The sequence below is a fragment of the Polistes fuscatus genome, unplaced genomic scaffold (assembly GCF_010416935.1).
Source record: "Polistes fuscatus isolate 324 unplaced genomic scaffold, CU_Pfus_HIC Scaffold13, whole genome shotgun sequence".
In the NCBI taxonomy this organism is placed as follows: Eukaryota; Metazoa; Arthropoda; class Insecta; order Hymenoptera; family Vespidae; genus Polistes; species Polistes fuscatus.
Window position 1 is genome coordinate 4,694,557 of NW_025113031.1, and position 24,742 is coordinate 4,719,298.

The 24,742-nt window shown below is 29.3% G+C and overlaps 3 protein-coding genes across 3 annotated transcripts; 2 read left to right on the forward strand and 1 right to left on the reverse strand.

Moving 5' to 3' along the window:
* Positions 1-14,203: 14,203 nt before the first annotated feature.
* On the forward strand, positions 14,204-15,761 carry LOC122513734 (active regulator of SIRT1-like). The gene is made up of 4 exons (XM_043630205.1): positions 14,204-14,437; positions 14,521-14,616; positions 15,014-15,162; positions 15,237-15,761. Exons 1-4 carry the CDS (start codon positions 14,377-14,379, stop codon positions 15,357-15,359), a joined length of 429 nt encoding a protein of 142 aa, XP_043486140.1. The 5' UTR covers positions 14,204-14,376; the 3' UTR covers positions 15,360-15,761.
* A 142-nt stretch (positions 15,762-15,903) lies between these two features.
* On the forward strand, positions 15,904-20,021 carry LOC122513735 (translocation protein SEC63 homolog). The gene is made up of 12 exons (XM_043630206.1): positions 15,904-16,301; positions 16,676-16,778; positions 16,876-16,990; positions 17,061-17,166; positions 17,363-17,586; positions 17,694-17,855; positions 17,921-18,149; positions 18,239-18,384; positions 18,469-18,616; positions 18,694-19,189; positions 19,309-19,600; positions 19,668-20,021. Exons 1-12 carry the CDS (start codon positions 16,178-16,180, stop codon positions 19,806-19,808), a joined length of 2,286 nt encoding a protein of 761 aa, XP_043486141.1. The 5' UTR covers positions 15,904-16,177; the 3' UTR covers positions 19,809-20,021.
* Positions 20,022-20,371: 350 nt separating this feature from the next.
* Positions 20,372-23,894, reverse strand: LOC122513736 (inhibitor of nuclear factor kappa-B kinase subunit alpha-like). Its single transcript, XM_043630208.1, has 12 exons — positions 23,446-23,894; positions 23,127-23,323; positions 22,879-23,037; positions 22,587-22,804; positions 22,418-22,522; positions 22,193-22,331; positions 21,869-22,054; positions 21,586-21,797; positions 21,186-21,467; positions 20,976-21,122; positions 20,671-20,868; positions 20,372-20,595 (listed from the first exon to the last, which is right to left on the reverse strand). Exons 1-12 carry the CDS (start codon positions 23,555-23,557, stop codon positions 20,532-20,534), a joined length of 2,019 nt encoding a protein of 672 aa, XP_043486143.1. The 5' UTR covers positions 23,558-23,894; the 3' UTR covers positions 20,372-20,531.
* Positions 23,895-24,742: the final 848 nt, after the last annotated feature.

The window sequence follows — 24,742 nt, forward strand, 5'->3', positions numbered from 1 at the left end:
AAATTTAAACGCGTGATTTTACATTTACAAAAAATATATATATAAAAAAAGGAAAAGTACAAATATTAAATTACTAGAAAAAATAATATCTAATATAATTATTATGAAATACTTTTAAATTGCATTTTATGGAAAAGAAAAATTGCAAATTTAATAAAATACGATTACAGTGAAAAATCTTAAAAATGAAACAAGAAAACAAAAATTACTATAATATTTACCGAACGTTATTTAAGCTTGAAAATTTAATAATACGAAAATTTTAATATTTTTGACTCTAACTAAACACATATGCATCTTTTTGACGATTTTGAGGGACACAAATTTGGTGTCCCAAGGAGATGGAATGGTCCATCATCTCCAATTACAACTACAAATTAATGACGAGCAACAAAATTATACAATAAAATATAAAAAATGACTAAAGAGCTATTTTCGAAAAGTTCGAACTTGCCGTTGAAATTTTGAAAATAACTCAATAGCCTCAATAGTAGTTGCCCTCTTCAGCCACATTTAAGTGGGGGCCTCTTCGGCATAATGCCTCTTCTTTCTTCATGCCCTAAACGCTGCTGTGAGGCTTTTTCTAAGTGCATTTTATAATGCATTTGCTGAACAATCGCAGCTTAAAGAAATCCACAAATCGTACAATTACATTTACTCGAATGCCTCAACAGATATTTGATCTAATCGATGAACCTATTATTAACACTTTGCATTTAAAAGATTAAATAATATCAAACAAAAGCAGAAACTTTGTCACACATCTTATGGTCTTACTTTTTTACTCGACCACTTTTATATTTATTCTACTTTGTATTTACTATACATATATAACAAATGAAATATTTTCAGTAGGAATTACTAAAAAGAGCAAAGCGTTAATATACTTAATATTAAGTAAGTATCCAACGTATTCAGCTATCTTCACTTTTTCTTAAAAAATTAATTTTTAAGAAAACGCAAAGACTTTTGAATCGTTCGATACTGATTTATATCTCGCGGTACAGAGTATCAGCAATATATGGAAAAAAATAAAAGAAATATTTAAATGATAAATGAATCTAAAGGTTGCTGAAACTTTGTATAATATCCGGAGAAGAAATTTTCCACTCCTGAGTGAAAATTACAATCGCGCGACTTCTCCGGTCTCTACCTACTTAGAAATTAAATAAACATTCACACCTAAGTATGCTACCTGCCTGTATATTGGCAATATCTAAAAAGATCAAACATACGTACATACCCACCCACTCACTCCACGATTCTCTCACATACCACCAGGGTGCAAAAGCCTAAACTAGAGAGCATGCCCCGGGGCACCTCCGACACCCTAGTTCAAACGCGTGTTTTCTAAACTTATGGGAGTACGTACCAATGCTGTAATCGTCTGTCAAGGCTAATGATTATTGCAAAAATGACTAATGCAAAAATACAAGTATACACTAGTATATATTGCATACTAGTTATATACGAGTATATCATAGTTTCCACAAATAAATGCGGTAACTCTACTATTCAAAACGATTTTATTACAAAAAAAAAGTAGAAAAATTTAATATAAATATAAAAATATAGAAACACTCGTATTTGTCATATCACACGTGATATGTAGAAGTAGTGTTCTCAGTATTAAATGATGTATCAATTAAAAAATATCGCGAAACGATGTACAAAACACTTTACCTAATACGCACATACAGGTGTAAAGTACATCGTGCAATCACTAGCACAATGACAGCCGCCAATAGGGGAAAAACTTAAAACTAAACCTATACTAACCGTTTCTCACCTACGAGTAGCACCTGGGCACACGCATAGATGAGAACGCAGAAAGTATAGGGGGGAGAAACGGGAGATTAGTATATTAGAAGCTGAAAATCCTGATCTAAAAAATATGATTAAAAACACATATATACATAAGACATAAATACATTTTTATAGAAATTTATCTAAGCGGCTAAGGACTCTACAATTTATTTGATAAATATTAACTTTTAATATCTTTTAATATCTTTTAATATATTTTAATATATTTAAAAACCTCGGACGACTCCTTTCATTAAGTTGGCTGTTCTAATAAAAGAACTGGGCTTTGAGCCACCACTTAACTGCTAGAATCTATCCGTCGCGAATGAGTTTGTCTTCTTGCTCATTTATTTATAATATCGAAGTATCGATATATTAAAATTAATCGCGATTAGATAAACTAAGTACGAAGCAATGCATGTAAGACATTTATTACATGCTTTTCTGGACGAAAACGAGTAAATAAATGCTCGATTTCACCACTACTAACCACGAACAAAACACGTAATAAAAAAGAAAGTGCATTTATTAATTGCATTATTAATTAAATGAATTTAACCGGTGAGACAAGAAAACCTATCCTGAACTAATATAAAATATACAATACAATATACAATATAATATACAATTTTCATGAGTAACTCCTAGAAAGGAATTACTCATGTGCTCGTCACTAATTTATTTAAATAATTACAACCAGTAACTCGTGCCGATTAGGACCTTTCATCCTCGACATGATTGAGCACCGGAGGGACTTTAAATTTTAACTCACGGCATAAGAAGTTCTACGATGGCTCCAAAACACTCCTACTTCGCAGCAAGTATTGTAGAATGCGAGTATCGAAGATCCATCGAAGATCCATCGAAGATCCATCGAAGATCCATCGAAGATCCATCGAAGATCCATCGAAGATCCATCGAAGATCCATCGAAGATCCATCGAAGATCCATCGAAGAATTCATTCCACATCTTTGATAAGGTAGAAAGTCCGTCGTCATATCTGTAAAATAAAATAGAACAAAACGATAAGTTATTGCAATATAATCCAAAATCATATAAAATAAAATCGAATAAAATGTAAATAAAAATAGATACTTACAATGCATTCCAATGGGATGAAATTCAATTGCACCATGGCGATGCACCTCGCGTGAATCTAAAAACGCGGTATAAACGAAAATAAGAAACTATAGATGAGTTTCTTATCGCGAAACCGAAATTTTATTATACGGCGAACAACACTGATTCTAATTCGCGTTTGATTTTAATTTGTTTTACGCCCGATCACTGATTCTACACAACTAATTCAAAGACTGCTTTGCACACAGTCAATGCAAGTAGAAAAATCTTCATTGATGCACTGATTCTAATACGCGAACAGTCTGTGCGACTGTTTAAAGATAAAAATACAACTTTACTCGAACAAACTCTAATGCAATTACTGCATTGGTCGCAGTTAATTTAATATATAAATTTCAAAAATAGTTCGCGAACGCGACGGAATTGAAATGAAAACGAACGAACGTGCTTCTAATCCGTGATTTTAATTATATTTAACGATACAACACTCCCGTATATTGCTTCGCGCACGATAGCAATGCACGAACACTTGCAACACTTCACAAACACAATTCACAAACACTTCCAACACTGATATATTCCCATGATGATCTGAAACAGAAATAAAAACAAAATTATAAATATCATTGTTGTAAGTAAAAAAATTATTATAATTATTGAGAAAGTGTTTAAAATAAAAATTGACTTACGTTTATTCTTCATTGATGAATGCACGATGGGTATCCTACCCTTAGGATGACGATGAGCACACGTTTAAACCGAATAAAAGAAACTTACGGAGTTTCTTAACCGAGCAAACGAAACTTTAACATGCGACGATCAACACTGACTTTACTTTCCGATTCTTTTGTATTTTATTTTTACGATGCAACACACGAGTACCTCATTGCCTACGCGCTCGATTGCAATGATGTTCTGAAACAGAAAAAGAAAAAGAACAATTAATATCATCGTTATAATAAAAAACCATTAAAGTTATCATAGAAACGTTTAATAGGAAAATATACTTACTTTTAGTCTTCATTGATGACTGCAGGATGGGTATCCTACCCTTAGGATGACGATGAATAAAATAAAATTAAATAAAACTCTGAAAAGCTGAAACATACTAAAAAGATTATAGAACAATATATCCTGTGAATCATTCCTGAAGGCATTGCACACTTTTAAAGATATTTTATCATAAAGAATCAATATAAATTCAAGCAATATTAATTGCCTTTATCTCACTACTTGTATAAAATTACATATAAAGTATTTAATATCAGTAAAAATTGTTAATAAAAATCGATAACGTTATATATATATATAATAGTTTAATACGTCACGTCGTTAGATCTTATTGTTAGCTCGTTGAAGGAATGATCTGGAATGAACACGTAATCGCGTCCTTCATGTCGAACGTTCGGCTGTCTTCGTTTTGTTTTCGGCTGTCTTCGTTTCTTCTGTTCTCACTTCGAGAAATTCCTGGAATATACGTACACATTCGTTATTGCCCGTAGATAGAATATTTTGTTTTCTTATTTTCTCTCTCTCTCTCTCTCTCTCTCTCTCTCTCTCTCTCTCACTTTCGTTCTCACTCTTTGTATACATTTCTGTATGGTTTAAAAAAAAGAATAACGCTTACCTCGATGAATATGAAGATAAAAAAGAGTAAACACAATTGTTAGACTGAGTATATGTATTCCTGCTGGACTCTCCTAATGCTCGGTACCTAAAAAAGGAAAAAAAAAGATTACATTAGTATAACATAAAGAAAATCAAATATATGAGTGTATGTGTACGAGCTACCTATACTTATGAATATATGCTTGTATGTGTGTGTATGTTACAGGAATCGAATTTAATACGAAATACGATCTTTGAATACATAATTATGAAAAATAATTAATTAGAGCATCATTAGAGATGGTAGTAAGTATCGATACCATGAAAAAAGCTGGAAATTAGAAGAAATATTGTTAAGTAACATTGGTGAGATTTGGCGGGATATCGAGATATATCGATGTTATATTCTCACAAATTTCTTACGAACTTTTTAATATTTCGTTTTGAAAACATTCACGTATGAAAATCTTATGTGTAACTATCGTTTGATATGTAATAGAAAGGTGTAAAATACTTTTCAATTACCTGAATTAAACGAGATGACGCAGTACGCTGGAACATATGCAGCTGACAGAAAATGGCGTTTCCTCTACCTTTCCCCTGCGCCCCCTTCCGTTGCCACTGCGTTGCCTCTGCTGCGCATCTGCTGCGCGCGGTAGTATGCGCGATAATCCCCTTTCAAAAAAAGTAGCGAAATCGACATTATCGTAATCTTTCGATTATATCATTTGGAAGTAATTTGCTAGAAGAATCTATTAGTATATAGGAAGATTATTTACGTTAGAAAATATTTTTTAATTACCTGAGATTAACGGGACGACGTAGCATCCGTCTGATCTCCAGCACCGACGTCGCGAAAAGAAAGAGGAATGATCAGCAAAGAGCCCTGATTGGCTGATAATTATTGCAAAAGAAAAAGATGACCAATCAGAAATTCCCAATTACCATATAGAAATGTATTTTACGCACACGTACGTAACAAGCCTTTCTTCATGACCACTCTAGTCAAGCTTGATATGATAATTTATTTATTAAATAAATAAAAAATTTATTCTATTTTTCTATTTAAGGTACACGTATCTTGTTAATATTTAAAAAATAACGAAAAGAATAAAGACAATATGCACTATAATCCTTATCACACAGAACAGAAAAACATACATAATTTATTTATTACAATAATTAAATATCTATTTTATTATTAATTATAATGATCTAATTATTAATTCAATTAATAATTATTGTTTTCTAATTTATTTTTCTATTAAATGTATACGTTCCTTGTTAATATTTAAAAAGAAAACGAGTAAAATAAAGACAATATACACTAAAACCTAATCACATTGCAACGTTCTGATTTAAACATTCCTTCAAGTTTTATGTAATCGTTTAAACTAATATACATTTGTTTTAACATCCCTGTGCAATGATAACTTTGGATAATAAAATTTTCATCCAGAAAAATATTATATTAAAATTATTTTATATTCAAAGTATGTTAATAAGTATGTAATGTTTAAGCAAGTACATATGTGTTTTAACAAACTGAAATATAAGTAGAGTGTATCAGAATATTTAAAAAATTGTTAAATAATCGATAGGAATGTCTATTGTTGTCTAAAAGCTAGGAATATACGATCTATGTACCGTCCCCTTCGAAATCCACCGTTGAAAGGAGACGTTGTCCTCTATGAAAGTACTTTTATTGAAAGTTGTTTATATGACTTTCCTAACGTTGCGCATGTGTATAAAGTGAATAATCCATCTAATCGATAAATTTAAGATTATAACGTTATGATTTTCGTATTTTTATCTATTTCATGTAATTATTTTAATGCTCCTGCGCACTGAGGACTTCGAGGGTAAAATTTAGCTGCAATATAAGAAAAGTGCATTAGTGCATTAAAATAATTGTTAATTAATACGTAATGTACACGTATATGTAAATGAAAAAAGAAAGTACATTTCTTTAAACAATTATACAATTTATATATTCAAACAATTAATAAACAATATACTAATAGAAAATGTGAATTATTAAAGTTTACCATTATGATAGAAGAAAGCTGAGGTGTTTGCTCATTTAAATACTAAAAAAATTGCCATGATTCATTTTAAAATCTTGTAAACTCTTCTTTTATGTATGTACTTGATACACAAAACAATAAGAAAGCCTAATAGATGCTGTTCTTTTCCAAATCTTTAAATATTTGCAAATCTGAAAATCGTAAGATTGATTAGTAAAGTATCAAGTTATCCTTGTTAATATTTAAAAACTTATATGTAGAATAAAAACATTATACACTAAAAACTTTGTCACATTGCACAGGAAAACACAATCGTATAGATAAGAAACCACGTTATAGATATCTTGAAAACAAATGACATAAAGCAATATAGCCATCCTTAAAGAATTAAAATAAACTGAAAGAAAACAATTGACATCTCTCATGCCAACTATGAATGTATAAATTCCCATATTGTGTATTGGTAAGGAAAAATTCTTGTTATTTTAATTCTTAGAGGATGGCTATAGTGCTTTATGTCAATTGTTTTTAAAATATCTGCAACGTTGTTTCTTTTCTATATGATTGTGTTTTTCTGAGCGGTTTTTAGTGTATAACCTCTTTATTTTATTCCTTATATTTTAAATATTATAAAGGAACGTGTACACTTAATAGGAAAATAAAATTATTTCTGATTAAATATAAAAGTGAATTTTGTGTGTGTTTTTCTGTGCAATGTGACAAAGTTTTTAGTGTATAATGTTTTTATTCTACATATAAGTTTTTAAATATTAACAAGGATAACTTGATACTTTACTAATCAATCTTACGATTTTCAGATTTGCAAATATTTAAGATTTGGAAAAGCACAGCATCTATTAGGCTTTCTTATTGTTTTGTGTATCAAGTACATACATAAAAGAAGAGTTTACAAGATTTTAAAATGAATCATGGCAATTTTTTTAGTATTAAATGAGCAAACACCTCAGCAGCTTTCTCTATCATAATGGTAAACTTTAATAATTCACATTTTCTATTAGTATATTGTTATTAATTGTTTGAATATATAATGTATAATTGTTTAAAGAAATGTACTTTCTTTTTCATTTACATATACGTGTACATTACGTATTAATTAACAATTATTTTAATGCACTAATGCACTTTTCTTATATGCAGCTAAATTTTACCCTCGAAGTCCTCAGTGCGCAGGAGCATTAAAATAATACATGAAATAGATAAAATACGAAAATCATAACGTTATAATCTTAAATTTATCGATTAGATGGATTATTCACTTTATACACATGCGCAACGTTAGGAAAGTCATATAAACAACTTTCAATAAAGTACTTTCATAGAGGACAACGTCTCCTTTCAACGGTGGATTTCGAAGGGGACGGTACATAGATCGTATATTCCTAGCTTTTAGACAACAATAGACATTCCTATCGATTATTTAACAATTTTTTAAATATTCTGATACACTCTACTTATATTTCAGTTTGTTAAAACACATATGTACTTGCTTAAGCATTACATACTTATTAACATACTTTGAATAAAAATAATTTTAATATAATATTTTTCTGGATGAAAATTTTATTATCCAAAGTTATCATTGCACAGAGATGTTAAAACAAATGTATATTAGTTTAAACGATTACATAAAACTTGAAGGAATGTTTAAATCAGAACGTTGCAATGTGATTAGGTTTAGTGTATATTGTCTTTATTTACTCGTTTTCTTTTTAAATATTAACAAGGAACGTATACATTTAATAGAAAAATAAATTAGAAAACAATAATTATTAATTGAATTAATAATTAGATCATTATAATTAATAAAAGATATTTAATTATTGTAAATAAATTATGTATGTTTTTCTGTTCTGTGTGATAAGGATTATAGTGCATATTGTCTTTATTCTTTTCGTTATTTTTTAAATATTAACAAGATACGTGTACCTTAAATAGAAAAATAGAATAAATTTTTTATTTATTTAATAATCAATTATCATATCAGCTGACTAGAGTGGTCATGAAGAAGGCTTGTTACGTACGTGTGCGTAAAATACATTTCTATATGGTAATTGGGAATTTCTGATTGGTCATCTTTTTTCTTTTGCAATAATATCAGCCAATCAGGGCTCTTTGCTGATCATTCCTCTTTTTTTCGCGGCATCGGTGCTGGAGATCAGACGGATGCTACGTCGTCCCGTTAATCTCAGGTAATTAAAAAATATTTTCTAACGTAAATAATCTTCCTATATACTAATAGATTCTTCTAGCAAATTACTTCCAAATGATATCGAAAGATTACGATAATGTCGATTTCGCTACTTTTTTGAAAGGGGATTATCGCGCATACTACCGCGCGCAGCAGATGCGCAGCAGAGGCAACGCAGTGGCAACGGAAGGGGGCGCAGGGGAAAGGTAGAGGAAACGCCATTTTCTGTCAGCTGCATATGTTCCAGCGTACTGCGTCATCTCGTTTAATTCAGGTAATTGAAAAGTATTTTACACCTTTCTACATATCAAACGATAGTTACACATAAGATTTTCATACGTGAATGTTTTCAAAACGAAATATTAAAAAGTTCGTAAGAAATTTGTGAGAATATAACATCGATATATCTCGATATCCCGCCAAATCTCACCAATGTTACTTAACAATATTTCTTCTAATTTCCAGCTTTTTTCATGGTATCGATACTTACTACCATCTCTAATGATGCTCTAATTAATTATTTTTCATAATTATGCATTCAAAGATCGTATTTCGTATTAAATTCGATTCCTGTAACAACACACATACAAGCATATATTCATAAGTATAGGTAGCTCGTACACATACACTCATATATTTGATTTCTTTATGTTATACTAATGTAATCTTTTTTTTTCCTTTTTTAGGTACCGAGCATTAGGAGAGTCCAGCAGGAATACATATACTCAGTCTAACAATTGTGTTTACTCTTTTTTATCTTCATATTCATCGAGGTAAGCGTTATTCTTTTTTTTAAACCATACAGAAATGTATACAAAGAGTGAGAACGAAAGTGAGAGAGAGAGAGAGAGAGAGAGAGAGAGAGAGAGAGAGAGAGAAATAAGAAAACAAAATTCTATCTACGGGCAATAACGAATGTGTACGTATATTCCAGGAATTTCTCGAAGTGAGAACAGAAGAAACGAAGACAGCCGAAAACAAAACGAAGACAGCCGAACGTTCGACATGAAGGACGCGATTACGTGTTCATTCCAGATCATTCCTTCAACGAGCTAACAATAAGATCTAACGACGTGACGTATTAAACTATTATATATATATATAACGTTATCGATTTTTATTAACAATTTTTACTGATATTAAATACTTTATATGTAATTTTATACAAGTAGTGAGATAAAGGCAATTAATATTGCTTGAATTTATATTGATTCTTATGATAAAATATCTTTAAAAGTGTGCAATGCCTTCAGGAATGATTCACAGGATATATTGTTCTATAATCTTTTTAGTATGTTTCAGCTTTTCAGAGTTTTATTTAATTTTATTTTATTCATCGTCATCCTAAGGGTAGGATACCCATCCTGCAGTCATCAATGAAGACTAAAAGTAAGTATATTTTCCTATTAAACGTTTCTAGGATAACTTTAATGGTTTTTTTATTATAAGGATGATATTAATTGTTCTTTTTCTTTCTGTTTCAGAACATCATTGCAATCGAGCGCGTAGGCAATGAGGTACTGCGTGTGTTGCATCGTAAAAATAAATACAAAAGAATCGGAAAGTAAAGTCAGTGTTGATCGTCGCATGTTAAAGTTTCGTTTGCTCGGTTAAGAAACTCCGTAAGTTTTCTTTATAGTCGGTTTAAACGTGTGCCCATCGTCATCCTAAGGGAGGATACCCATCGTGCATTCATCAATGAAGAATAACGTAAGTCAATTTTATTTTAAACACTTTCTCCAATAATTATAATAATTTTTTTACTTACAACAATGATATTTAATAATTTTGTTTTTATTTCTGTTTCAGATCATCATAGGAATATTATCAGTGTTGGAAGTGTTTGTGAATTGTGTTTGTGGAAGTGTTGCAAGTGTTCGTGCATTGCTATCGTGCGCGAAGCAATATTCGGGAGTGTTCGTTAAATATAATTAAAATCACGGAAGAAGCACGTTTCGTTCGTTTTCATTTCAATTCCGTCGCGTTCGCGAACTATTTTTGAAATTTATATATTAAATTAACTGCGACCAATGCAGTAAATTGCATTAGAGTTTGTTCGAGTAAAGTTGTATTTTTATCTTTAAACATCGCACAGACTGTTCGCGTATTAGAATCAGTGCATCATGAAGATTTTCTACTTGCATTGACTGTGTGCAAAGCAGTCTTTGAATTAGTTGTGTAGAATCAGTGATCGGGCGTAAAACAATTAAAATCAAACGCGAATTAGAATCAGTGTTGTTCGCGTATAATAAATTTCGGTTTCGCGATAAGAAACTCATCTATAGTTTCTTATTTTCGTTATACCGCGTTTTAGATTCACGCGAGGTGCATCGCCATGGGCAATGAATTTCATCCCATTGGAATGCATTGTAAGTATCTATTTTTATTTACATTTTATTCGATTTTATTTTAATGATTTTGGATTATATGCAAAACTTACGTTTTGTTCTATTTTATTTTACAGATATGACGACGGACTTTCTACCTTATCAAAGATGTGGAATGAATTCGATGGATCTTCGATGGATCTTCGATGGATCTTCGATGGATCTTCGATGGATCTTCGATGGATCTTCGATGGATCTTCGATGGATCTTCGATGGATCTTCGGATCTTCGATACTCGCATTCTACAATACTTGCTGCGAAGTAGGAGTGTTTTGGAGCCATCGTAGAACTTCTTATGCCGTGAGTTAAAATTTAAAGTCCCTCCGTGCTCATCATGTCGAGGATGAAAGGTCCTAATCGGCACGAGTTACTGGTTGTAATTATTTAATAAATTAGTGACGAGCACATGAGTAATTCTTCTAGGAGTTACTCATGAAAATGTATATTATATGTATATTGTATTGTATATTTATATGTTCAGGATAGGTTTTCTTGTCTCACCGGTTAAATTCATTTAATAATAATGCAATTAATAAATGCACTTCTTTTTTATACGTGTTTTGTTCGTGGTAGTGTGGTGAAATCGAGCATTATTTACTCGTTTTGTCCAGAAAAGCAGTAATAAATGTCTACATGCATTGCTTCGTACTAGTTTATCTAATCGATTAATTTTAATATATCGATACGATATAATAAATGAGCAAGAAGACAAACTCATTCGCGACGGATAGATTCAGCAGTTAAGTGGTGGCTCAAAGCCCAGTTCTTTTATTAGAACAGCCAACTTAATGAAAGGAGTCGTCCGGTTTTTAAATATATTAAATATTAAATATTAAAAGATATAAAAGTTAATATTATCAATAACTTGTAGAGTCCTTAGCCGCTTAGATAATTTCTATAAAAATGTATATGTCTTATGTCTATGTGTTTTCATATTTTTTAGATCAGGATTTTCAGCTTCTAATCTACTAATCTCCCGTTTCTCCCCCCCCCATACTTTCGCGTTCTCATCTATGCGTGGCCCGGTGCTACTCGTAAAGGTGAGAAACGTTAGTATAGGTTTAGTTTTAAGTTTTTCCCCCTTGGCGGCTGTCATTGTGCTAGTGATTGCCGATGTACTTTAACACTACTTTTTTTTGTATAAAACATTTTGAATCTTCCGTTTCACGCTTATTTATATTAATTTTTCTATGATTCCTCGTATATCTGTATGCAATATATACTAGTGTACTTGTATTTTTTGCATTGTCATTTTGCAATCTCATTAGCCTTGACAGCGATTACAGCATTGGTACGTACTCCCATCGTTTTAGAAAACACCGTTTGAACTAGGGTGTCGGCGGTGCCCGGGGCATGCTCTCAGTTTAGGCTTTTGCACCCTGGTGTATGTGAGAGATCGTGGCGTGAGTGGGTGGGTATGTACGTATGTTTGATCTTTTAATATTGCCAATACGGCAGGTAGCATACTTTGTGTGAATGTTTATTTAAATTTAAGTAGGTAGAGACCGGAGAAGTCGCGCGATTGTACTTTTCACTCAGGCGTGGAAAAATTTCTTCTCTCCGGATATTATACAGTTTCAGCACCTTTAGATTCATTCTCATTTAATATTTCTTTATTTTTTTCCATATATTGCTGATACCTCTGTACCGCGAGATATAAATCAGTATCGAACGATTCAAAAGTCTTTGCGTTTTCTTAAAAATTAATTTTTTAAAGAAAAAGTGAAGATAGCTGAATCGTTGGATACTTTACTTAATATTAAGTATATTAACGCTTGCTCTTTTTAGTAATCCTACTGAAATATTTCATTGTGTTATATATCTAGTAATACAAAGTAGAATAAATATAAAAGTGGTCGAGTAAAAGTAAAAGACACATAAGATGTGTGACAAAGTTTCTGCTTTTGTTTGATATTATTTAATCTTTTAAATGCAAAGTGTTAATTAGGTTCATCGATTAGATCAAATATCTGTTGAGGCATTCGAGTAAATGTAATTGTACGATTTGTGGATTTCTTTAAGCTAGCGATTGTTCAGCAAATGCATTATAAAATGCACTTAGGAAAAGCCTCACAGCAGCGTTTAGGGCATGAGAAAGAAGAGGCTTATGCCGAAGGGCCCCCACTTAAATGTGCTGAAGAGGGCAACTACTATTGAGCTATTTAGTTATTTTCAAATTTCAACGACGAGTTCGAACTTTTCGAAAATAGCTCTTTAGTCATTTTTATATTTTATTGTATAATTTTGTTGCTCGTCATTATTTGTTGTAATTGGAGATGATGGACCATTCCATCTCCTTGGGACACCAAATTTGTGTCCCTCAAAATCGTCCAAAAATTGCATATGTGTTTAGTTAGAGTCAAAAATATTAATTTCGTATTATTAAATTTCAAGCTTAAATAACGTTCGGTAATATTATAGTAATTTTGTTTTCTTGTTTCATTTTTAAGATTTTCACTGTAATCGTATTTTATTAAATTTGCATTTTTCTTTTCCATAAAAGGCAATTTAAAAGTATTTACATAATAATTATATTAGATATTATTTTTTCTAGTAATTTAATATTGTACTTTTCCTTTTTTTATATATATATTTTTGTAAATGTAAAATACACGCGTGTGAACAATTTTATTATTTCATTAAACGGTAAATAGAGATGATAATCAAATAAATAGAGAATTCAATTGAAAAGTGCATCTGCGAATTGGACGATTTATAGTCAGGCCATATTTATCACTGATTGTATGATTAATATAGTTTTTCTTTTTGTTGCAGGTGATCTCGTTGGATTTAACTACTAAATCTTTGCGATTTTTTTTTATTTGAACGCCATGAATATTTTTAAAATATAATATATGTATTTATAAATGCATTTCTGAAGGCACAACATTTTTATACACTAAAATTAAATATAATTCTTTAAAATTTGATTACAATATAATTAAACTATATTACTATTAAAGAATATATCATATACGATCATTATATCAAAGAATACAATATTCTTTGTAGTATTATATCGTCATTGTACCTATTCTCGCCCACTGGTGGTCAGGGTACTATCCAAAATATTTTGTGTTACGCGAAAAGTTTACTTGTGAGCTTCTATGTACTTCTGTGTTCTTTGGTAGGACACATGTTGCATCTGTCTAACGTGAGAACGCGTGCTTAACCGTTTATATTAAATAGAGTTGATGTGTACATATTAATCGTTACTATCAATTAATTATAATTTTGTAAAAAAGAATTAACGATAACATGTCCAATTCACTTGTTCGGAAAAGTCTCGAATTGTCCGGATACAATGATTTCAAGAAAGGTAAATTTTAATCATATTTATAGGTTATACATATGCAACTTAATGTGAAGCACATGGAATTTAAATGCGATTTGTGTTTACAGAAAAAAAGAAGAAGAAGAATAAACATAACGGTTACAAAGGAACTTTAGAATTAATTCCTGCTAAGCATAGAATTGTTTCTTCCAAAGAGAAAACAAGTAATGTGTTGATTATTTTGTGTGATTATTTTATATTGATTTATTTTATTAGGAGGTTTGGAACGTTGTCGCCGTTCCTTTGCTTCATATATGCATTTACTTCAATATCAAAATGAATGAATACATTCATCAATGTATTTGCTTTTGGCAAAGCTTTGTCCATCTCTTTTTGGGTAGAAGTTGGATTCCGTATTGATAGAACGGCTTATTTTTTCAGTTGATCCATTCGGTAACCTATTTTTTTACTCCTCCTTAGTTTGCGGAGTATGTATCCTCCAAATTGTGTTTTATTTTATGGAATAGATGATAATTTATATCGGACTTTTAAAACCAAACCTCCTAATACTTACATTAGCAGCAATGTTTTATTGAACATTGATTATATTTTTGTATGTAGATATCAACAATATTTTTGGTTGGTCTAAAAAAGTTAATATAGAAGAAGCCAAAAAGCGACTAGAGTCAAAGAAGGATTTAACCGAAGAGAACGTACAGAATCTTTTATTGTTGAGTAGTAATCATTTGGACCAGCATATGGTTGACAAGGTATGGAATATTAAGAAACATTGAAATTATGTAGAAGTGAATGTGTTTAGATGTTATTCTCTTATATGTTCCAGGTTTTAAAGCGAGCTGTTGAGAAACGATATACTAAAAAACTAAAAAAGAAGAAGAAACAAGAAAGTACTGTGTTTACAGAGGAAGATTTTAAGAAATTTGAAGAAGAATATATAGATGAATAAGATAGGATTTAATCTTTTATGTATAAATATGCAGAGAAAAATCAATAATTGTTTAAATCATTTATTTGATAAATAATTTACATCAAAGAGGAAGATACTGGAAGCGTTATAAATTTAATATTATGTACATGTGATTTATATTTAATATTACATTTAATATTAAGAATAAATTAAGAAAAAATTTGTTTTAATATAAACATAAATGTAATTTATATTTAATATTACACTTAATATTAAGAATAAATGGCACCTCGGAAATTGCTGCAGCGCCGCTATTTTTAAATAATTTAATTAAATGTAAAATTGTAAAAATTTATTTGTGGAATGCCTGAAGCTGTATTGTATGTAATTCACTTTGCATGTGTATAAACATTGGCTTAATATTAACGTGAAACAAGAAAACAAGGTAAATTATTATTTATTATAGTAAAAAGTACAATTATAAATAAGAACGAAGTAGTTTTATAATTAAGGTGAGAGAGAGAGAGAGAGGGAATGAGAGGGGTGGAAAAGAAAGAGAGGGGGAGGGAGAGAAAAAGAGAGAGGGCTTCGTAAAAAGTGGGAAGGAATAAAAAGAAAAGAGAGTGAAAAATAACGGTTAAAACTGGTAGAAAGAATGACAAGTATTCTCATTTTTAGTGAATCGTCAACGTCACTGCAAACGTCTATTGTATGTCGGACTTAAAATTATTCATCCGCGGTCTATGCTGAGTTGGCACTCTTGATGAAGATAAATGTTACATTCTAATGATGTACATGATGGAACCGTGAATTCAAAGTGTAGCTCAATTATTTTAAATATTTGTATTTAATGAGCTATGAGTGGACAGAAATTTCAATATGACGAAAGCGGAGGGACGTTTTTCTATTTTCTGCTTTCATTTCTGGCACTTCTCTTGATACCCGGAACGTATTATCTATGGCCACGTTGCCCGAAACAAGGTTAGAGTGTACATATATCAGTTTGTTTAAAATTTATTAGACTTATGAAGTAATATAATGATGCTTTTTATTATACTTTATTTTTCTTCTCGATTACTTTTACTTTAATATAGAACAATAATGTTATTGGTAAGGTTATATATGCATGATTGCTAAATTAACAAATATTTCATGCGTTAAATTTAATGATTAAATTTTATTTCCATGAAATATATTTAGTGTATCATGTATAGTTTTGATGAATTAACATATTGTTTAAAGCTTAGTAAAATCTTTTACCAATAAATCTTTGATTAACTTTTTTATTATTGACATATTTGTAATTAAATTATGGAAAAGAGATTGTTAAAATTTATATTTTGTTTTTTATATAGATCCGGATAAAGATTCAAAAGAATGTCAGTGCGATGGATGTAAAAAGAAAAAGATCATTTTACAATCGAATGAACCTTGGAAAGAAACTAAGGCATTGTTTACGTAAGTTTTATGTCTCTTTTATAATGAAATTATTTAATTTAAGATAAAGTATGTATAAGATATAATCGATATTATAATAATCTATATATTATTATAGGAAGTTTTTGATTATTTTGGGATGGATCATTCTTATTTTACTTGCTTATAAAGTATCTCAATTTGATTATGAAATGGCAAACTTTGATCCATTTGAAATACTGGGAGTTTCTCCTGTAGGTATAGATAATGTATAAGATACATGTTTAATGAAATAATTTAATTATTAATCATATTCTCATTAAGGGTTCATCACAAGGTGAGATTAAAAAGGCATATCGTAAACTTTCATTGATATTACATCCAGATAAGGAAACAGGAAATGAAAAAGCATTTATGAAGTTAACTAAAGGTTGGTATATAAAATGCATTAGAATAAAATACGATTATCTTTAATTAATGCCGCAATATGTATCATTAAAGCATGCATATATTACATATAAGCTTATGATATAGTACATGTCATATTAACAAAATTTAACATAAGATTAAACAAAAATTTTAATATACAATTTAATATACAATTAAATCTTTTAATATACAATTAGCTTATCAGGCTTTGACGGATGATGAAGCACGAAAAAATTGGGAAAAATATGGAAATCCAGATGGTCCAGGTGCAATGAGCTTTGGAATTGCTTTGCCTTCTTGGATAGTTGAAAAAGAAAATTCAGTTTGGGTCTTAGGTTTATACGCATTGGTTTTTATGGTAGCTTTACCTACAGTCGTTGGAACATGGTGGTATAAAAGTATTCGTTACACAGGAGATCAAGTAATTCTATTTTATATAAAAACTAACTTTATCAGATAAAAATTTGTAACGTAAGCTGTACATGTAGAAAGTACTATATATATTTAACAAAAAATACAATTTTTCAGGTTTTATTGGCTACAACTGAAACATATTACTACTTTTTTATTAAAACTCCATCAATGACTTTAAAGAGAGTCATTATGATTCTTGCTGCATCCTTTGAATTCTGTAAGAAACGTAATGCAGAAATAATTGAAAGACATACCGATATTGAAGAAGTTCCTTCGGTAAGGTTTTTATAAACTTGAAGTTTGATTTATATTTTATATACAATATTTTTTATTACTTTCAGCTTATTAAGCAAATAACTAATTTAGGAGAAAAAAATAAAGAAATACCATTATGTCATCTGTATTCAATAAAAGCTAGAGCTTTACTTCATGCACATTTATCACGTATACCATTAAATCCGGAAACATTAGATAAAGATAGACAGTATATTGTAAAGAAATGTCCATATTTAATCCAAGAAATGGTTGCATGTGTTAATCAAGTAATTTTTCTAGCTTATGCAAAACGAGGTATATATTCTATATATACATATATGTAAAATAATTTTAATTCATTTATCCAAAATTATTTTTATAAAAGTGAATACATTTTTTTCAAGTTCCGCGAGTACCCAGTATAAAAACTATAGAAAATTGTATGAAACTGTGTCCAATGATTGTTCAAGCATTCTGGGAATTTAAAAATCCTCTTCTTCAACTTCCACATATTTCCGAAGATAATTTAAAATACTTTCTAGCCAAAAAGGTAATTACTGATATTATTTTAGTGTTTATTTTTTGTAAATGTAATGAAATGTAAAAATTGAGTTTTTCTTTATATACTTGGTAGCGCCAAATTAAGAGCCTTCAACAATTTGCACAATTAAAAGGAGAGGAAAGAAGACTGATTCTTAGAAACTTGACCGACAGTCAATATGAAGATGTTATGAAAGTCCTTGGAAATATGCCATACATAGAATTCAAAGTACGATCTGAAGGTAAAACAATCGTTCTCGATAGATAATGATAATATTGTTATTCGATGAAACTAATTAATGTCTTATTGAAATTTTAGTGATTGATGACGAAAATCCAACAGTGTATACTGCTGGTGCAATAGTAACAGTAACAGTATCATTAACACGAAAAGATATGAAACATTTATTTGGCGATGAGACTGTTAAAGAACAAACTATGATAGATGACGTTAAAGTTAGCGGAGAAGCAACAAGCAACGAAGGTTTAGAAGAACAAAATCAGTCCGTGAAGAAACCTGCATGGCTTAGACAAAAGAAGGGTCAAAAGAAACCTCATAAAAAAGGTACCAATAAGAAAACAGCCACTGTAAAAAATATACAAGCTCAAGGACAGACAACACAGCAGAGTAATAATAATACACAGCAAAGTAATACACCAAACGCAAAAAAGAAAGAAGACAAAATAGAAAAAGAGTCTTCCAAAGAAAAATCTGATGTTAGTGACAGCGAAGCTGATAGCGATAGAAGTGATGACGAAGACAGTAATGATAAGAAAGATATAGGTATTGATGATGATGATACAGAGTGGGAAAGGTAATCACTTATATTATAATAAATCATGTAAATACTTAATTCAAAAATTCGAATACTGTTATGCAATTATTTTCACTTATAAATATAAACACATTTTTCATATTATTAATTGTTTATAGATTTCAACAAAGAATTTCAAAAAGAGAAAGAGTTTTAGAAGGAAGAAGTAATTTATCACACGAAGTACATTGTCCACTTTTTCCTGATGTTAAACAAGAATACTGGTGGGTTTATATCTGTGATCGTAAAAGTCAAACTTTACTGACAACTCCAGTACACGTAACATCGTTAGCACAATCGGAGGAGGTACAATTGCGTTTTACAGCACCACGTTGGCCGGGTTTATACACATTTACCGTATGCTTACGTAGTGATTCATATCTTGGGTTTGATCAAGCACAAGATATTAAGGTACGTTATATTGAATAAATTAATTTTTGTAACCGATCCAATTATATTAAATTAGTATGCTTTAAAGCTGGATGTAAAAGAAGCTCCCGAAGTACCAACAGAGCATCCTCAATGGGATATTTCAGATGAAGAAACTGCAGAGGATGTGGATGCAGCTGATGAACATTCCGAGTTCACAACTGATGAAGACATCAGTGATAATGAGTAATGTCTTTTTATCTTATGTGATCGGATGAGTGGATATTCTAAAAATCTTCACTTCTTCTCTTTTTTTACTGGTTAAGTTAATGTACATTTGTCTTTTATACATGGAATTGCATAATCGTTGATGTATGTGGACAATCTAGGAACTAGTATGGTGTGTAATATTTCTCAATTACGAGAAAGTAATAGCAAATAAAGAACATGATATTTATTTTAAGATTGTTGTTTAATCTTTAATCTTAATCGTATATACAATTGTGTATTTTATAATATATTAGTAATTTTATTTTCATATAATAATTATTATATTACGCGATTTTCTCATGTTTTGGAAATCGTATTCTATAAACTATATATATAAAAGATTTATTGTGTACATTATAAAAAATATGCATTGTATATAATTTTTAATGCCAACAATAACATAATACATATATATATATATATATATATATATATAAGGATATAATATATATATATATATTATATTTTTTTTCTATTTCAGTAATACCAACTAATCTTTTATCTAAGTTAGAAAGGATAAATAAATTTGTAAGGATTTATACATTTTTGGTAGAACTGACAAAGAAGTAAATATAAAATAGATTATATGTTATTTGATTCAGTAGATTTTATGCAATTTAATTCAGACGAACGTGCTGGCCATGAGACAGTTAACTAACTCATCTTGTATATATAATTTATAATTCATAATTTATCTTTGATTTTATGAATCAAGACTTACTATCTCTTGATATATTTTTTCTATTTCTGTAATAAGATTGTCCATCCTATATAATAAACATAATTTATAAAAATATTGCAGAAAATAAATATTAATTAAAAATAATGTAAAATAAACTCACGTATGTCGTACTATTAAATTTTCATATATTAAACTGTCATGACACTCTATAGACTTATTACACTCAGATGGTAATTCCTTATCTGAATCTTCCTTTATTATAGCATGCAAGTCGTCTTGATATTTTTTTGTCATGACTATTACAGAATTGAATGAACCTTCTAATTTCAAAAGTTCATATTTCAAATTATTTATTTGGCTGTAAAAGGATTTTTAATGTGTAAATTGATACAAATTATGACTATGAGATTCGATAAAAGAAGAAAAATAGTTATAATAATAAATATTTCTAAATAGATATAATACCTGACAAGTTGAACGATTTTGTTTTCATCAAATTGTGTTTTTCGTAATTTCATAAATTCAAAAAGTACCTTAACCATTTTTATTGGTATCTCAGAACGATTACAAGTCTTTTTAAAAGTCTCATATATATTTAAGGCTTTGTCATATCTACACAAAAATGTAATAAAAATATTTCATATGGCATTAAAATTAACATATAATTTTACTTACGTTTCATTTAAAACTTCTATTGAAATGTTTAGGATAATGCTTTTTAATACATTATTATCTTCGTTTAAATTCGTAAACTTTAATCGTATTTGATTAGCAGCAGTTAATAATTTGTTCACCTTTTTAGAATTCTCTTCTAAAGCTTCAATTTTTTCTCTTTTTGTTTTTTGATCGATATGAAGAGTTTGAAAAGAATTCACTTCTGTAGCTAATAAATTTGTACTTTGTAATGTATCTTTTATGCATTTTTCAAACTTAACAAGTCTAGTATTTATTATGTCTCTGAAATATCATAAATAAATATCATGTTATTATAAGACCATTGCATTGCATACATTTCTATAGATATTTAACAATTGTTAGATAAAGATAAAGATTAAAAAGATAAGAAAGAACTTACACTTCTATAGACAAAGAAAAAATATATAACTTGAAAAGATGCAATTCCTGCTTCATCATGAATATGGTCACACGATAATAATCATTTAATACTTCAAAACCTAGCTTACTTTTTGATTGTTCTATCATTTTTTGTGCTAGGAAAGGTATATTTAGTGCAGGTATATCGTGTATTAATATATTTTCAGTTTGCAGAACAAATAACATTGAATTCTATATAAATTAATAAAATTATTTTTAAATAATATCTCGTATACTACTATATATATTATATTAATACGTACGTCAATTTGTGCAAGAACTGGTATGTCATCGCGGAGGATATTCCCATAATAATCAGTTAATATTTGTTGATTAATTGAAATATTTACATCTTTTTCTATAATTAATTGCAATTTTGAAAGAGTGGTGTTGTTATCAATTACATATGTGAAAATTTTATATAAGTACATAGAATACACATATAGAATCTGTAAAGGATAGAAACAAAATCATATTTGAAGAAAATTCAATTCTATTACTGGCATTTACATAAAATTAAAAAATGAAACCAAAAACAAAATAAAAGAAAAATTTCACATTTTTAATTGTTGCTTACTTAAAAATACCTTCTGCGATAGAACTGGTTCAAGTAATTTAAAGACTTCTAATTGAGGTATCCCGTTTACATCTAATTGTTTACCCCGTTTCTTAGGATCCCATTGAAGGACAATTTTAAACCATTTTACCATAGAAGACCTGATATAACTATTAAACAGAAGAAAAGATATCATAATAAAAATTAAAAATCTAATTCATTTTTATATAATTAACTTGTCTTATAACGTGTTTACCTGGATAGATCTATTGGATCCTCTATATCTTGTCTAAATAATACTTTTCCATCGCATTCATAAGCACATATATCATCAATGGATTTATTTTTAATAATTTGCATCCTACATAAGTTAGTAATATAACATATTTATAAATTTTTTGTAGTTATTTTATAGGGATACTTACCACTCTATTGTATGCGGCATACTAGGTAAAAATGGCCTTTTCCCAGTTATTATTTCATAAAAAAGTATTCCTAAGCTCCAATAATCTACAGAACAACTGTATTTCTCATTACAGAGAAGTTCTGGTGCTACATAATTCAATGTGCCTACTATAGACGCAGATATACTGGCTTCTCCAATTTCTTTAGCATATCCCAAGTCTATTAATTTATATAAAACCTACAATATATTATAAATATTGTAGAAAGATTCTAACAAATTCTCTTTTACAAGATTAAATAATACACTCTTACTGTGTTATTTACAGCTTGTAAAACTACATTTTCTGGTTTTAAATCACGATGAGTAATATTATGCGAGTGTAAATACTTTACAGCAGATAAAATGTTGCTCATTATTTTTAATGTATCCATTTCTTTAATACCACAGCAATTTTCTCCTTTATTCAGGACCTGGCAAAAATGAAAAAGTAAAGGATCCAACAATAATAATTAACCTTAAAGTATCGCATAGAAAAACATAGATATAATAAAATATATACTTTTCTAAGATCACCCATTGTACAATATTCCATACATAATGCAGGCATGTTTTTATTTTCATCTAGTTTAAATGGAACATGCATTGTTTTTACAATATTAGGATGTATTAGACGTTTCATTATTTCAACTTCTCTGGCCCATCGAGTTTTTTGTATTGCTGTTAACTGTGTATCGTCCCATTTGCATTGTTTTATTGCTAACAAAAAATAATTACTACAAATTAATAAATTATAATTTTATATACTAATTATTAATTTAAACAAAGTGCTTGATACACTTGTTACATACTATCTAACTTTTATTATTTATTTAATTTACCTAGTTTTTGACCAGTTTCTTTCTGAACCCATAATTTTACAATACCAAAACCTCCAGTCCCTAAGACTCGTTCACAATTCCAAATTAAGGGTGTAACAGGTTCACTTGTCATTTTTATATTATTTTCGCAATGAGCAAAACATATGTATATATATATATATTTTTTTTTTTTCACAACCAGATCCTGATATCTATATATTGTACACTTTAAAGAATGTCATCACTTTTAATAGAACGAAGTACTACACTTACAAATTGTTCTTACATTTTCTTTTCTTTTATTTTTAATCGTACTGTGATTTTGTTAGCTTATGTAGTAGAGAATTAGTATTGAAGTAGCACATGAAAAGGCATTTAACCAAATCATATTACGATTGATGTAAACATCTGCCGACAAAGAAAATGGCTATCTAGTATGGTTAACTAATACCAAATTCGTTCTGCTTTAGTCAAGCTTTGTCAAGATTTTTATGATAATAAGAGGGAAAAAAGATATTCATTTTGCCAATAATAAGATAAATATATAGTATCAAATGTATTAGATTATTTAATATATGTATTACATTTTAATATGTGTTATCTAATTTATAATAATTAATTATATTTCATGATAAATCATTTAGATTATAAAAACGTTTGAAAATAGAAAGAACTTGATACGCACTATAAAACAAATGCATCTTACTTTCCATTATATTTCCCATAAAATTAATATCAACTTTGGGATGCAAGCCCCACGACATTATATATAGTAACTTTTTAAATATTACCGCGAAAAAAAAACAACCAATGAGGTTCTAGCGGAAGTAAGGTCCTTTTTTGTCTAGAAGTTAAGTTCTTTAGTTAGTTAAGTTCGAACCTTAATGCGTGTTACTGGTGATTAAAATTTCTTTATCTTTGTCAAAATGTACATATAAATAACTTTTAGTGTATATTTTTAAAGTGCAGTGAATGAAAATTTGAATCTCTATTTTCAGTGTCTACCTACTGTTGGTAATGTTCGTGGAAATAGTTTGAATCGATGGATGGTAATTGATGGATGATGCTTGGTTATATGGTGCTCGATGGAGGTGCCCGATGGAGATATCCGATGGAGGTAAAACAGGGTATGTAAGCAAATTCAGTTTTATCGTGAGAGGTGGCATTATAGTATTAAAGAAAAGTTTTCATTATATAAATTATACGAACTCATAAAGCAAAATGCTTATAAAGCATCCAATATATATATATACTAATATGTATACTAAAAAAAGAAGGAATTCCACATATATATATATATTTATTGATTTATATAATT